Source organism: Lepus europaeus, chromosome X (genome assembly GCF_033115175.1).
Source record: "Lepus europaeus isolate LE1 chromosome X, mLepTim1.pri, whole genome shotgun sequence".
Lineage (NCBI taxonomy): Eukaryota > Metazoa > Chordata > Mammalia > Lagomorpha > Leporidae > Lepus > Lepus europaeus.
The window spans coordinates 96,752,356-96,767,477 of NC_084850.1; the positions used below are offsets into that span (position 1 = coordinate 96,752,356).

General features: G+C 37.4%; 1 protein-coding gene across 2 annotated transcripts in view; it reads left to right on the top strand.

Moving 5' to 3' along the window:
- WNK3 (WNK lysine deficient protein kinase 3) overlaps positions 1 to 15,122 on the top strand; it is a 151,119-nt gene that overhangs the window by 88,480 nt on the left and 47,517 nt on the right. For both annotated transcript variants that reach the window (XM_062183638.1, XM_062183639.1), the window contains exons 12-16: positions 1,866 to 1,982; positions 2,830 to 2,985; positions 3,069 to 3,120; positions 5,792 to 5,926; positions 6,242 to 7,170. In XM_062183638.1, coding sequence (XP_062039622.1) covers positions 1,866 to 1,982; positions 2,830 to 2,985; positions 3,069 to 3,120; positions 5,792 to 5,926; positions 6,242 to 7,170 — 1,389 coding nt within the window. The remainder of the gene's footprint in view (positions 1 to 1,865; positions 1,983 to 2,829; positions 2,986 to 3,068; positions 3,121 to 5,791; positions 5,927 to 6,241; positions 7,171 to 15,122) is intronic.

Here is a 15,122-nt window from a genome sequence, read left to right on the forward strand (position 1 = left end):
TCTTACTCCTTCAAATGAGTAAAATAAGTCTTTTTAAATATTTTGTAATCATCAGAGATAGTTCCTGTTAATGTTTTAATTTTCATCTTTTTTTTTCTCATGTGTATTGCAGCATTTTTAAAAAGGTTTATTTTATTTATTTGAAAGACAGGGAGGGAGGGAGGGAGAATATCTTCGATCTGCTTGTTCACTCCCCAAATGGCCACAATGGCTGGGGATGGGACAAGCCTAAGCTAGGAACCTGGAACTCCACCCAGGTCTCCACATGGGTGGCAGGGGCCCAAGTACTTGGACTGTCTTCTGCTGCTTTCCCAGGAGCATTGATAGGAAGCTGGATTGGCTGTGGAGCAGCCAGGACTCAGACTGACACTAATGTGGGATGTGCACTCATGGGATACTGGCATTAAAGGTGGTGGCTTAACCTGCTGCCTTATAATGCTAGCCCCCCCCCCCCCCCCCGTGTAGCATTTTACAATGGAGAATATAGTTGTACTAGTAATAGTAGTGAAAATCTGTTGAATTATTTTGTGGTAGGTATCCTAATGTTATATACTCATTTTATCATTTAATCTTTCAATAACCCTGTATTACAGGTGCTAGTTTACTCATTTATACAAATGAGGACACTGAAGATCAGAGAAGTAAAATAATTTACCTCAGGTTACTCAGCTAGCAAGTGATAGAGTCAGATCTAAATACTGCTGTATTTCAGACTATAGAACCTCTAACTAACTAATATATATTTCAGATGGATGCTTAAATCACTATACAATTTTGTATTCTGTGTTTTTAAAAACTTGGTAGATCAAGTATTTCCCCCTTTATCATTAAGTAATTTCTCAATAGAATTTTTTTAAAAGACCCATTTATTTATTTGAAAATCAGGGCTACAGAGAGGGAGAGGCAGAGGCAGAGGCAGAGAGAGAAGTCTTCCACCTGCTGGTTCATTCCCCAAATGGCTGCAGCGGCCAGGATTGGGCCTGACTGAAGCCAGGAGCACCATCCTTTTCTCACATGTGGACACAGGTGCCCAAGCACTTGGGCCATCTACTGCTGCTTTCCCAAGGGCAATAGTGAGGAGCTGGATCAGAAGTGGAGCAGCCAGGACTCAAACTGGTGCCCACATGGGATGCGGATGCCGCAGGTAGCAGCTCAACTCAGCACGCCACAGCGGCAACCCTCAATTGCATATTTTAAATGACTGTATCAGATAGCCCCTTGCATAGACATAATTTAATCATTCCCTCCATTCTTTATTTAGGTTCTCTCTGTCTTTATCTCTGCTGTTCTTTTTTTCTTCTTCTTGTTTGTCTGTCTCTCTACAGCATACATCCTTATATGCATAAATCTTAGTATCTATCCCTGATTGTTTCCTATGACTGATCCCTAGAATTACCAGGTTAGAGAGCATGCTGGTTTTTAAATTCTCTAAATACATTTCATTAGATTGTTGTGCAGAATTGTTGGACTAGTTTACATATCTATTAGCAGTACCTCTTTTGATTGGAGTCAATTTCTAAGTTTAAGGGACTTTTGGAAATGAGTGACTGGACTTAAGTCTGAGTTGTCATATAACAATAGTGATGATTATACTTTCATTGCTTTTTATGAAAAATTATGTTCTGTTTTCTTTTGCACAGGGCCATATTTCTAGCTTACGTTTCACTGAGTTATATGTGCCTGTTAGATTTGTCATAGAGTGACTGTTTAGATGGAATTTCACCCAAGGTCTGAAAAATCTTCATAGATTCTGAACTGCTTAATTCATTTTCCACATATGTTGTATGTATCCTCATCTGGATGCTTTCTGAACAGTTAGAAAAGACAGTCATTGACTCTTAAACTGGTAAAATGTTTGTACTCAGGTGTCAACTTCTGGAGACAATATGGTGGAATGTCAGCTGGAAACACACAACAATAAGATGGTCACCTTCAAGTTTGATGTTGATGGTGATGCACCAGAGGATATTGCAGACTATATGGTTAGTACAGTAAAACCAAATTGTTATCCCTTCACCATTCTCTGTCACTCCCCTCCAACTCTTCCTACAGAACCACTTTTTTAGAGGATACAGTTAGTGTTGACAGTTTATACAGACCTAATTGGTTATGATGAAGGGTAAATCATTGCATCTCTCTGGTTTCAGTATATTTACCTGGGAAATGTGAGGGGGTTTCATTAACAGATGATTGAACGCAATAGTTCTTAGCTCTGGCTGCATGATAAATTATCCAAACAACTTTTTAAATTCTGTTGTCTTTGTCCCATATTAAGTCAGCTTTGGGGGGTGGGGCCTAGACATCAATAATTTGTAAAATGCCCCCTGGCAATTGTAGTATGTTAGCCACTGATCTGACATTTGACATGTAGGTGTTCAAGTTATATTCATCATTTCATTTAGTTCTGCCTCTTATTTAACAGTCATTTTCTAAACTCTGTTCTTTCATACTTTCCCTAAATATATAGCCTAATTAAAGTTCTTCTGAGCCTTTCTTTACTATATTTGGAGGTATTTAATTTGTGATTTGTTGCTTAAAAGCTTTTGGGTTGGGACAGCCTAGTTTTAAACCTCACCTCAATTATATTCTTCAAGTAACTTATTTGTCAAACACTGGATTTTTTCATGTTAAATGCTGGCAATCTTTAGTTAGGTAATGCCAGCCTGACAAATGTCAGTGACCTGAGAATAATTTAATACATTATGTGATAATTCATTATTGGTCTTTGATAATTCTATTGTGGCATGGATAACTCTGTGTATACATTATCACCACTTTGAGGAAACTAAATTCATTCTTGTGAACAGACTTGCTTTTACTTTGGGACAGGTTGAAGATAACTTTGTGTTGGAAAATGAGAAAGAAAAATTTGTAGAAGAATTGAGGGTTATTGTAGGTCAAGCCCAGGAGATCCTTCATGTCCACTCTGCTGCAGAAAGAACCATTGGACCTGATGGTATTACCTTGGAATCCAACAGTAACCAAGTAAGAGCAATTTCTTTAGCAAAAAAGGTTTTCTTGGATATGTATCAAGAACTTCTTTATTTATCTATTCATTTTTAATTTAGACAGGATCATCTGAACAAGTACAGATAAATTCTGCATCTACTCAAACCAGCAGTAAGTATATTTAATAAAATTAACCATTTGACCTTTGAAGCTAGACATTTAGAAATTTTAATTTATACACTTTCATTAGGAAAGATGTTCTACCATACATAATTTACTAAGTTTTTGACGTAGATTTTCCTTCTCTTTGAAAAGCACCTTATGGTTTTGAGGGAGAAATCCATTTTCCAAATTTCCTCCAAATATTCGTTCTTTATTTGATTGATTTGCTTCTTAGCTGTCACATGTACCGATGTCCTCTAATGGCATAACTATTTTAAGCTTAACTGGTAAGTTATTTTTCTATGATATGAGTTGGGCAGAAACTTTGTTAATTGAAATCATTATGTTCTAAATTTGCCTTAATAGTCATTCATATCTTGATTTCATTCCACCATTGATATACTTCTACCTGCCCTGATCACTGATAACTTTTTAAAATAGATTTAGTTCTTTATTTGAGAGACAGAGTTACAGAACCTTCCATCTGCTGGTTCACTCCCCAAATGGCCACAAGGGCCAGAGTTGGGCTGATCTGAAGCCAGGAGCCAGGAGTCTATTCTGGTCTCCCACTTGGGTCCAGGGGCCTAAGCACTTGGGCCATCTGCTGCTGCTTTCCCCAGGCATATTAGCCTGGAGCTGGATTGGAAATGGAGAAACCAGGAGACAAACCACTGCCCATATGGGATGCCAGTGCCACAGGTAGAGGCTGAATGATAACATTTTGTAAATTAGATACTGAATAAACTTCCAGAGACCAATACTGTAATCTTCTGTTTTCTGATGACTTCATTTCTCTATTCTTTTCAGCTCTTGTTATGGTATCTTTTTCTCTGTTCTTCTCAGCTCTTATTATGGTATCTTAAGTGTCTGGGAGGGAGAGAAGAGCTATAGACATGAAGACCTCTGAAGGAATTATAACAACGTGAAAGAACAAAAGGTGGTGTTGGAGTAATGGAGCCATACAACATTGTCCTGAAATTTAGTATGACTGTTTTAGGATGCTAGAGTCTTCCTGTATCTTCATTTTCTAGCTAGCAGAGATCTGAGCAGATATCTCACTGACAAGTAGGGTAAAGCTGAAAAGATAATTACTTATCTGAGTATGTTTACAAAGTAGGAGTTAAATTGTAAGGGTTTACTTTATTTTTTAAAATATTTTATTTATTTATCTGAGAGGTAAAGTTTCAGACAGTTAGAGGGAGAGACAGAGAGAAAGGTCTTCCATCCACTGGTTCACTCCCCAAATGGCAGAAAAGGCCAGAGCTGCACTGATCCAAAGCCAGGAGCTTCTTCTGGGTCTCCCATGCAGGTGCAGGGGCCCAAGGAGCTGGGCCATCTTCTACTGCTTTTGCAGGCCATAGCAGAGAGCTAGATTGGAAGAGGAGCAGCTAGGACTAGAACCAGCACCCATACACAGGTGGAGGATTAAGCTACTGTGCCACAGCACCGGCCCCGTTTTACTTTATTTTTTTAAATTATCATATAATTAAATTGATTTTCCCTTTATAATATAGTTATGTAAATTGTAATAATTGTGTAATTTTATTGAAGCTCCACCATAATCAGGATATAGAACAGGAAATGTAGGTTTTAATGGAAAAGTCCTTTCTAATTTTCCTTAAGAGGGCCTTGCTTCTCTCTGTTTGAGGAAAGCAACCGTGGAGTCATTGCTGACACCTACTGCGTGATGTTGGTTAAATGCTTGGCACCGAAAGTTTTCTCTGGAAGGAGTCAAATAAGCATAAAGACTTCTATCAGCACATATGAATTTCCATACTTCACTGCTTACTGTCAAGAAGATCTAATTGACTTTTACAGGAATCAATTCAAAAATTAATTTTCTTAGAGGGTTAATACCAGGGACTTAATTCTGATCCTAGTTACCCATGTCTTCTGATGTTAATTTTGTTTTGTATTGGAAAATTATCCCTTTTAGTTTCACTCTGGTCTGGTCATCCCTGGAACAGTTTAATAATCCCAAGTACTTTTTTTCCTTCATTACAATAAGTGAGCCCCTGAGACTGACATACTAAATGACCTTTCTCTGAATCATGATCCTTGTAAATATTAGCAAATGTTAAGCATGAAAAAAAAGTGCCTTGCTTGTAATTACTATTGATAAATGTTTGCTTTCATAGACTCTAAAACGTTTCTCTAGATATATATGTGCTTAAATGCTTTAGGCTATTTGTCAGGGTTGGGAGGTCTAGCCTTAAAAATTAAACGCATCAGGGCTGGCACTGTGGTATAGCAGGTAGCCACTGCCTGCGGTGCCAGCATCCCATATGGGCACTGGTTGAGTCCTGGCTGCTCCACTTCTGATCCAGCTCTCTGCTGTGGCCTGGGTAAGCAGTAGAAGGTGGCCCACATCCTTGGACCCCTACACCCACGTGGGAGACCTGGAAGAGGCTCCTGACTTTGGATCGGCTCAGCTCCAGCCATTGCTGCCATCTGGAGAATGAACCAGCAGATGGAAGACCTCTCTCTCTCTCTCTCTGCCTCTGCCTCTTGTAACTCTGCCTTTCAAATAAAATAAATAAAGCTTTAAAACAAAGTACACATATTGTGATACTGTTGGAAATAAAGATGCAAGACAAAGTCATTTTTTAACCTGGTTTCCTTGGTCAATAGCTAAATAAAGCTACTTAACACACTAATTTGTTATTAATTCTTTTCACAGATGAATCTGCTCCTCAGTCATCCCCAGTTGGTCGGTGGCGATTTTGTATCAATCAAACCATAAGAAACCGTGAGGCTCAGTCTCCTCCTTTTCAGCATTCCATGTCTACTACTCCTGGGCTCCAGCCATTTCCCAGTAAGCTTTCATTCTCTGCCAGCCTTATCCCGGGGACATTTTATGCTTATGAGAATTTTCCTAACAATTGTTGATGATATTAATATTAGGGTATAACTTAAGCCATTTTAAATTTAATATTTAGAAGAAAAATGAAAAAAGTTTTATTTTTTTCCCTTGACATATTGAATTCTATATATGTTGAGTCCTATTTATGAAAACTCTCACACAGGTTTTCATTTGCTCCTTGTTCCATGTTTCTCTTTTGAGTTTGGGTACTAGTCCATGCTTTGTGTTCACCAATACATGCTTAGCCATTCTTTGTTATTGTTCCAGGTCCAAGAAACACAAATAATAAGGAAATATCACAGGACATACTGCTCACTATAGAAAATAATCCATGTCAGCGTCCACTTTTCACCTCCAAATCAGAACACAAGGATATAGTTGATGGTAAGATTCCTGAATGTACAAGTGTAAAAACTGAGCATCCAGCCATACTTTCTCAAGTGAAAGATAACAGGCAGGTAATAGCACCAGTTACTAATAGTTCCAGTCATTCTACTACTTCAGTTTGTACAGTTCCAGTTGAACATGAGGGACTCCCCAACAACACAGGCATATTTATACCTGTTTATCCATGTCAGCATGCTGCCAGTCAGGCCCATCCTGGTGAATCAACTCAGATTGCTGGGAGCTCTCTTATAACTCCAGTATATGTGTCTGATCAAAAACCTCAGTCCTTACCAGTAAAGCAACTAAATATGGATGCAGAGTTTATTTCCCAAGAAGGAGAAACCACGGTGAACACTGAAGCAAATTCTCCTAAGACAGTCATTTCCACTCTGACCCCTGGCCTTGAATCTACTTCCATTCTGCCTGCTACTGTCATGGAATCAGATGGTGAAAGACCTCCAAAAATGGAATTTGCAGACAACCGCATTAAAACTCTGGATGAAAAACTGAGAAACTTGCTGTATCAGGAGCACAGCATCTCTAACATCTATCCTGAGAGTCAGAAGGATACCCAAAGCATAGATTCTCCATTTTCTTCCTCTGCTGAAGATACACTCTCCTGTCCAGTGCCAGAAGTCCTAGCCATCAGTCACTGTGGAATTCAAGATAGCACTGCACAATCCCCTAATTTCCAACACATGGACTCTAAGATTCTATCAAATGTGGCTGTAGGTCAGCCTGGTAACATATCAGTGTTCAAAAGAGACCTGAATGTGATAACTTCTGTACCCAGCGAATTGTGTTTACATGTAAGTATCATTCTTTCTAACCAATTGTTTATTCTTTGTTTATAATTTTAAAGAAATGCCTTCTCTTCTAAAGTTCTGTCCTTTAAAATAAAAGGGTCTATGTTACAAGATTCCTCGAATATAGTTATCTGAGAAGGGCATGACTTAGGCTGCAAGTGCTCTGAACTTTTCAGTAAATATGGCAGAACTACCTTTGGTAAGAGAGCCCTCTGGTGAATTAGTTAGGAACTTGAAAGTAATCTGTGTATTTGTATTAATGACAGAATAGATACTTTTTAATAGATATTTTAGTAGGTAGGAAGAACTTACTTTTTATATTTCTACTTAAAATACCTGTCATCAGTTTCCTCTGTAAAATTTTTATGGTTTGAATTTAGTCATGTTTGGAAGTTTTAATTTATTTGCTTTAAGAAAAAAGTAAAAATCATCCATAAGCCCATGATTTAAGGTATGTTACAACAGAGCTTTTATTTCCCTTTTCTACCCCCCTTTTTTAAAGATTTATTTATTTTTATTTGAAAGTCAGACTTACACAGAGAGGAGAGGCAGGGGGGAGTCTTCCATCCGATGGTTCACTCCCCAATTGCCTCCAACGGCAGGAGTTGTGCCTATCCGAAGCCAGGAGCCAGGAGCTTCCTCTGGGTCTCCCACATGGGTGCAGGGGCCAAAGGACTTGGGCCATCTTCCACTGCTATCCCAGGCCATAGCAGAGATCTGGATTGGAAGTGGAGCAGCTGGGTCTCGAACCGGTGCCCATATGGGATGCCAGCGCTTCAGGCCTGGGCATTAACCCACTGCGCCACAGCGCCAGCCCCCTTTTTCTACCCCTTCAAGTCATAAGTTTTTTTTTTTTTAAGAGGAAGGGTATAATTTTATTTTTTTAAACTTTTATTTAATAAATATAAATTCAGCTTTTGGATTATAGTGGCTTTTTCCCCCCATAACCTCCTTCCCACCTGCAACCATTCCATCTCCCTCTCCCTCTCCCTCTCCCTCTCCCATCCCATTCACATCAAAATTCATTTTCAATTATCTTTATATACAGAAGATCAATTTAGTATATACTAAGTAAAGATTTCACACAGAAACACAAAGTATAAAGTATTGTTTGATTACTAGTTATACCGTTAATTCACATAGTACAACGCATTAAGGACAGAGATCCTACATGGGGAGTAAGTGCACATTAAATTGTTAAATCATAAGTTGTTGATTTAACAATTGACACTCTTGTTTATGGCGTCAGTAACAACCTGAGGCTCTTGTCATGAGTTGCCAAGGCTATGGAAGCCTCTTGAGTTCACCAACTCCGATCTTATTTACACAAGATCATAGTCAAAGTGGAAGTTCTCTCCTCCCTTCAGAGAAAGGTACCTCCTTCTTTGATGGCCCGTTCTTTCCACTGGGATCTCACTCACAGAGATCTTTCATTTAGGTCAATTTAGGTCTTTTTTTTTTTTTTTGCCAGAGTGTCTTGGCTTTCCATGCCTGAAATACTCTCATGGGCTGATTCTGAGGCCAGAGTGCTGTTTAGGACATCTGCCATTCTATGAGTCTGCTGTGTATCCCACTTCCCTTGTTGGATAGTTCTCTCCTTTTTAATTCTATCAGTTAGTATTAACAGACACAGTCTTGTTTATGTGATCCCTTTGACTCTTAATCCTATCATTATGATCCGGTCATTTGCAACAAAATGGAGGAATCTGGAAAACATCATGCTGAGTGAATTAAGCCAGTCCCAAAGGGACAAATATCATATGTTCTCCCTGATCGGTGACAACTAACTGAGCACCTAAAAGGAAACCTGTTGAAGTGAAATGGGCACTATGAGAAACAATGACTTGATCAGCCCTTGCCCTGACTGTTGAGGAACAACTTATTACTTTATTCCTTTTAGTATTTTTTTGTTCTACTTAGTATTATTGGTTGAACTCTTTAATTAACGCACAATTATTCTTAGGTGTTTAAATTTAACTGAACAGTGATCCCTGTTAAATATGAGAGTGGGAATAAGAGAGGGAAGAGATATACAGTTTGGCACATACTCAATTGGACTTGCCCCTAATAGTAGAGTTAGAAACGTGCCAGGAGATTCCAATTCAGTCCCATCAAGGTGGCATGTACCAATGCCATCTCACTAGTCAAAGTGATCAGTTTCAGTTCATAATTGATCATAATGATAGGATTAAAAGTCATAGGGGTAAGTACTACTAATTTGTTGTTTGTCATTCTTGATTTTTCTTAAGTTTACAGAGATCTATTTATATATGTATCACAACATTTTTTCACAAATATTGTACTATGTACACATTGGTCTTTAAAATTTTTCAAAATATTTATTTATTTATTTATTTATTTAAAAGGCAGAGTTACAGAGAGGCAAAGGACAGAGGCAGAGAGAGAGGTCTTCCATCCTCTGGTTCACTCCCTAAATGGCTGCAATGGCCGGAGCTGGGCCAATCTGAAGCCAGGAGCCTGGAACTTCTTCCAAGTCTCCCAACATGGGTGCAGGGGCCCAAGGACTTGGGCTGTCTTCTGCTGTTTTCCCAGGCACATCAGCAGGGAGCTGGATTGGAAGTGGAGCAGCCAGGACTCGAACCAGCACCCATATGGGATGCTGGCACTGTAGGCAGTGGCTTTACCTGCTATGCCACAGCACTGGCCCCTATAGCTTAATTTATTTTTTTTACAGTGCATCATAGATATCTTTGCAAATCTTGACCACTGTATCTGTTTGTTATTGTTATAAATAATATATTATTATATGTAATGTAAAATTTATCATACCCCAAGCCTATAGACATAGATATTAAATCTTTCCAGACACAATTTTAATTAAAATAAAAATATTTACGTGCATATACTTCTTGATACATGTACATACTTATATACATATACTTCTTCACATATTTCTGCTCTTCTGCGTTTTTCCACTAATTATGGGCATCTATCCATGTCAGTATATATACATGGTGAACTTTACTTATCTAAACAGTTCCATGATATTCCACTGAATAAATATAATTTAAACTATTTTTGGTAAATTATAACTTAAATTATATAATTAACATATAAACACAAAAGTAATTCAAAAGGATAGAAAATTAAATGTAATCATATTAATGCCCTCTCATGCCTTGTCCCACTCGCCAAGCACCATTAAGTTCTTCATTTTAATTCTTACCACTAATAACTTATACATAATGTATGTATTCATGTATTTCTTGATTTCATAGTTTTCAAAATCGCTGTTGACTCACTACTATGACGGGTGAGAAAATTATTGCATTTTCCCTCCTACTTCTCCACCATATAACTCCAAATTTTTATTACTTATATTATTTTTTTAACTTCGGCAAAGTTTATAGTATTTACATTCCATTCTTGAACAGTTGCCATCTGTGTTTTTTTCTATAAGATGATTCTACAAATTGAAAAAAATCACCAAAGAGTAGTATTTTAAAAATTCATTTCTTCATTTGAAAGGCAGCATTACAGAGAAAGATCTTCTATTCGCTGGTTCATGGCAGCTTCACCTGCTATGCCACAATGCTGGCCCCAATAAATAACATTTATATTATGATTTTATGTTACATGATGATCACATAATATAATTAGAACCATAAAAAATAAAATGTAACTCTCTGCATTTAAACTTTGTGGTGTAAAGGAGACTCTTCTAAGTGTCAAGTCTAATGAATTGTTTTAAGTTTCCCTTGCTATGTATGAATCATACTTTACTGTTTATGGTATTCTAGAATCACTTTTTCCCCAAAAATATTTTTATGAGTAATTTTTTTAATTTTTTATTTCATAAATGTGAATTTACAAAGTGCAACTTTTGTATTGTTGTGGCTTTCCCCCCAACCTCCCTCCCTCCAGTGGCCCTCCCCTCTCACTCTCCCATCCCGCCCTTTATCGAGTTTCATTTTCAATTACCTTCATATACTGAAGATCAACTTAGTATATACTAAGCAAGGATTTCAACAGGCTGCATTCACACAACTGCCCAAGGTATAGGGTATTGTTCGACTAGTAGTGTTTTTAAGTTTCATAGTAAAACACATTAAGGACAGAGATCCTACGTGGGGAGCATGTGCCCAGTGACTCCCGTTGTTGATTTAACAGTTGGCACTCTTATTTATGACGTCAGCAATCACCCGAGACTCTTGCTATGAGCTGTCTAGGCTATGGAAGTCCCTTGAGTTCACCGACTCTGAACTTGTTTAGTCAAGGCCATGTCACAGAGAAAGGCGCCTCTCTCCTTGATGGCCTGTTCCTTCTGCTGGGGTCTTGTTCACCAGGGTCTTTCATTTAGATTGTTTTTTGCCACCGTGTCATGGCTTTCCATGCCTGTGAGACTATTAGTAATATTTTTAAATATAGGTAACTCACTGGGTATTTTTTGAATGTACAAACATTTCTGTATTTTGCTTCAAACGTGATTGACTACATACAAATGATAGGATCATTATTTCATTATCTTTTAGTCTCCAGTGTTACTGATGAGATTGATGCCAATTAGATTATCTTTTTTTTGTAGGTAATCTGTTGTTCCTTTAGAATAGTGCTGTCCAGTAGAACTTTCTACAATGTCAAAATGTTCTATAACTGCACTACCCAGTACAGTAACCCTGGGTATATTTGACTGTTGAGCACTTTTATCATGGTCAATTCAACTGAGGACCTCAATTGTTTTATGCAACTTTATTTTGATTCATTTAAATTTAGACAACCATATGTGCTCAGTAGCTACCACATTGTATAGCACCTGCATAGAGGCTTTTATGAAACTTATAACTTGGAGTTCTGATTATTAGGATGTGTCTAAGTATATAATTTTCTCTTCATCTTGTATATAACTTCTGTGGAGTTTGAAGACTAGTGTCTTTTTTTTCCAGTACCATAAACTTCATTTTTCTTTTCTTCTTCTTGTACATTGTCTGTCTTCTTTCCATGTAGAAATTGTTAGAGATATTTAGCCGCCTGAGTGTATGTATCCTCCATGTTTCTTAACAGTTTGGTCTCATTTAAAATTTTGTTTTCTTTTTACCTTGTGTTCTTAGATTAGATACGTGTTCAATTTTTAAAAAAGATTTATTGATTTGAAAGGCAGAGTTACATAAAGAGAGGAGGGGGAGAGGGAGGGAAGGATGGAGAGAGAGTTATCTTCCATTTGCTGGTTCACTCCCCAAATGGCCACAATGGCTATGGCTGGGCCAAGTCAAAGCTAGGAGCCAGGAGCATCTTCTCAGTCTTCCATGTGAGCGCAGGGGCCCAAGCACTTGGACTATCTTTTACTGCTTTCCCTGGCACGTTACAGGGAGCTGGATTGGAAGCAGGGCAGCCAGGACTCGAAATGGCACACATATGGGATGCCTGCATTGCAGGCAGCAGCTTAACCCACTATGCCACAACACCATTCCCATGTCTTCAGTTTTTAAAAAATTTCACATCACTGTCCTGGTACATAGCCATATCTGGTTAATTTTTCACTGAACAATAATTATTTTGACTTATGAGCTCCTTCTTATTTTTTATTCCTTTTGGATAGCATCTCATTTCTGTGTATTTTTCTCCTAAGCATTTTTTTCTCAGAAAATTGATAAAAGTTTAATTCTAGAATATATAAACAATGTTTACAAATCAGTAAGAAAAATTTCACCAGAAGTAGAAATACAAATACCTGACAAATATGTAGGAAGATCTTCAACATTATACATAATAACATAAACACAAAATTTTAAACAATGAGAAATTATTGTTTGTAACATAAAAATAATGTCAAACTTTATTCATAAATAGAAATGATCATGTAAACTGAAGGACATTAGTACACTGAAACAATTAAATTGTTAATTCTATCTATAAATATATATTGGCTATTTATGCTGCTGTGGATATACCTCTAAGAAAATACACTAGGAAAATATAAAGAACAATTCATACAGAACTAAGCTATATTTTTAAAAACAAAAACACAGAAGTATGGACCAGCATATATATTACATAAATGTATTCCAAATGTCTAAAAAGATAATCTGATATTACTTCATATCTTCCAAGGGGGCTGGGATGAAGGATTGTTAGGGAGATTTTTGTTTTATCTACTGCTTTTGATCTTTAGCAGAAGAACTCATGTATTTCTTATAATTTTTAGGTGAAAACTTCTCATTAATACTGTATGTTAGAAAGAAAGCAGCTTTAGTTCCTGATTATTCAGTTTCAAAATCTTGCCTTGCCATTTTCTTTGAGATCTTGAGCCAAGTTATCTACACATCTTACCCCACCACAATTTTCTCATCTATAAATTGGAGATAATAGTACCACTGGGAGGGATATGGGATGCTTTTAGTGTGTTCTGTTTATTATTTTTCCATCTTATTTTCTGCTATTTGCACCCTTTAAATTCTTTTCTTGTTTTTTCTTTGAGTGTTTTCTTATTTCTTTGAATATTTCCTCTCATTCATTCTCTTATTTCTCCTAGAGAGATACACAAAAATCTGTTTATCTCCTTTTTGTGACAAGCTATATGTAGCCTAAAATTTTTCTTGTAATTTCTTTTACGGTGTTCCATTCAGTGTTATTAACTGAGTATATTCACAATGCTGTGTATCCTTCAACACGATCTAGTTCCACAACTTTTTCATCACTTCAGGAAGAAACTCATTAAGTCAATATTCTCCTCTGCCCCAGCCCCTCACAACCACTAATCATCTTTCCGTCAACATGGATTTGCCTATTCTAGATTTTTCATATAAATGGAATCATATAATATGGGGCCTTGTGTGTTTAGTTTCTTTTACCAGGAATAATGTTTCAAGGTTCGAACTGCACTGTGTGGCTATAGTCACATCGCATATCCATTCATCACTTGATGGCCATTTAGGTGATTTCTGCCTTTTGGCTTTTGTGAAAAGCACAACTGTGGATATATTTATAAAGTATTGATTCCTATTTTTAATTTTTTATTTTCCAATTTTTTAATCTTACTCATCCTAGTTGATGTGAAGTAATATCTCGTGGTCTTGGTTTATATTTCCTTAATAACTAATAATGTGGAATATTTTTTTCCTGTGCTTGTTGACTATTTGTCTATCTTCTTTGCAGAAATATCTAACTAAGTCCTTTGTCCAATTTTTAATCGGCCATTGAGTTAAAACAGTCATTGATGTATTTTGGATACCAGACATTGATCACATATGCAATTTAAAAAAATTTTTTTTTCTAATTCTGTGGGGTTTTCTTTTCATTATCTTCATACTATCCTTTTTAAAAAATAGGTTTTTTTATTTGAGAGGCAGAGAGAGAAAGAAAGAAAGAAAAATGCTCCCATCTGGTGATTAATTCCCCAAATGGCTACACCAACTAGGGCTAGGCCAGGCCAAAGCCTCAAGCTAGGAACTCCATCCAAATCTCCCACGTGGCTGGTAAGGGCCCAAGCACTTGGGCCATCATCTGTTGCCTTTTCAGACACATTTAGCAGGAAGCTGGGTCAGAAGTGGAACAGCAGGGACTCAAACTGGGACTCTGGTATGGGATTTTGGCCTTGCAAGTTGTGGCCACATCCACTGTGACTTTTTTTTAAAAAAATTCATTATTTATTTTCATTTTATTTGAAAGGCAGAGAGACAAAGCAAGGTCTTCCATGGGTGAGTTTACTCCTTAAATGCCTGCAATAGCCAGGGCTGGGCCAGGCCAAACCCAGAAGCCAGGACTTCACTCCAGGTCTCCTATGTAGGTTGCAGGGACTAAAGTACCTGAGCCATCATATGCTGCCTTCCAGAATGTGCATTAGCAGAAAGATGAATCAGAAGCAGAGTAGCCATTGCGTGGTCCCATTGGGATGTGCACGTCCCAAATGGCAATATAACCACTGCAGCAAACACCCAACCCATCACCATTTTTTAAAAGATTTATTTATTTATTTGAAAGGCAGTTACAGAGAGGCA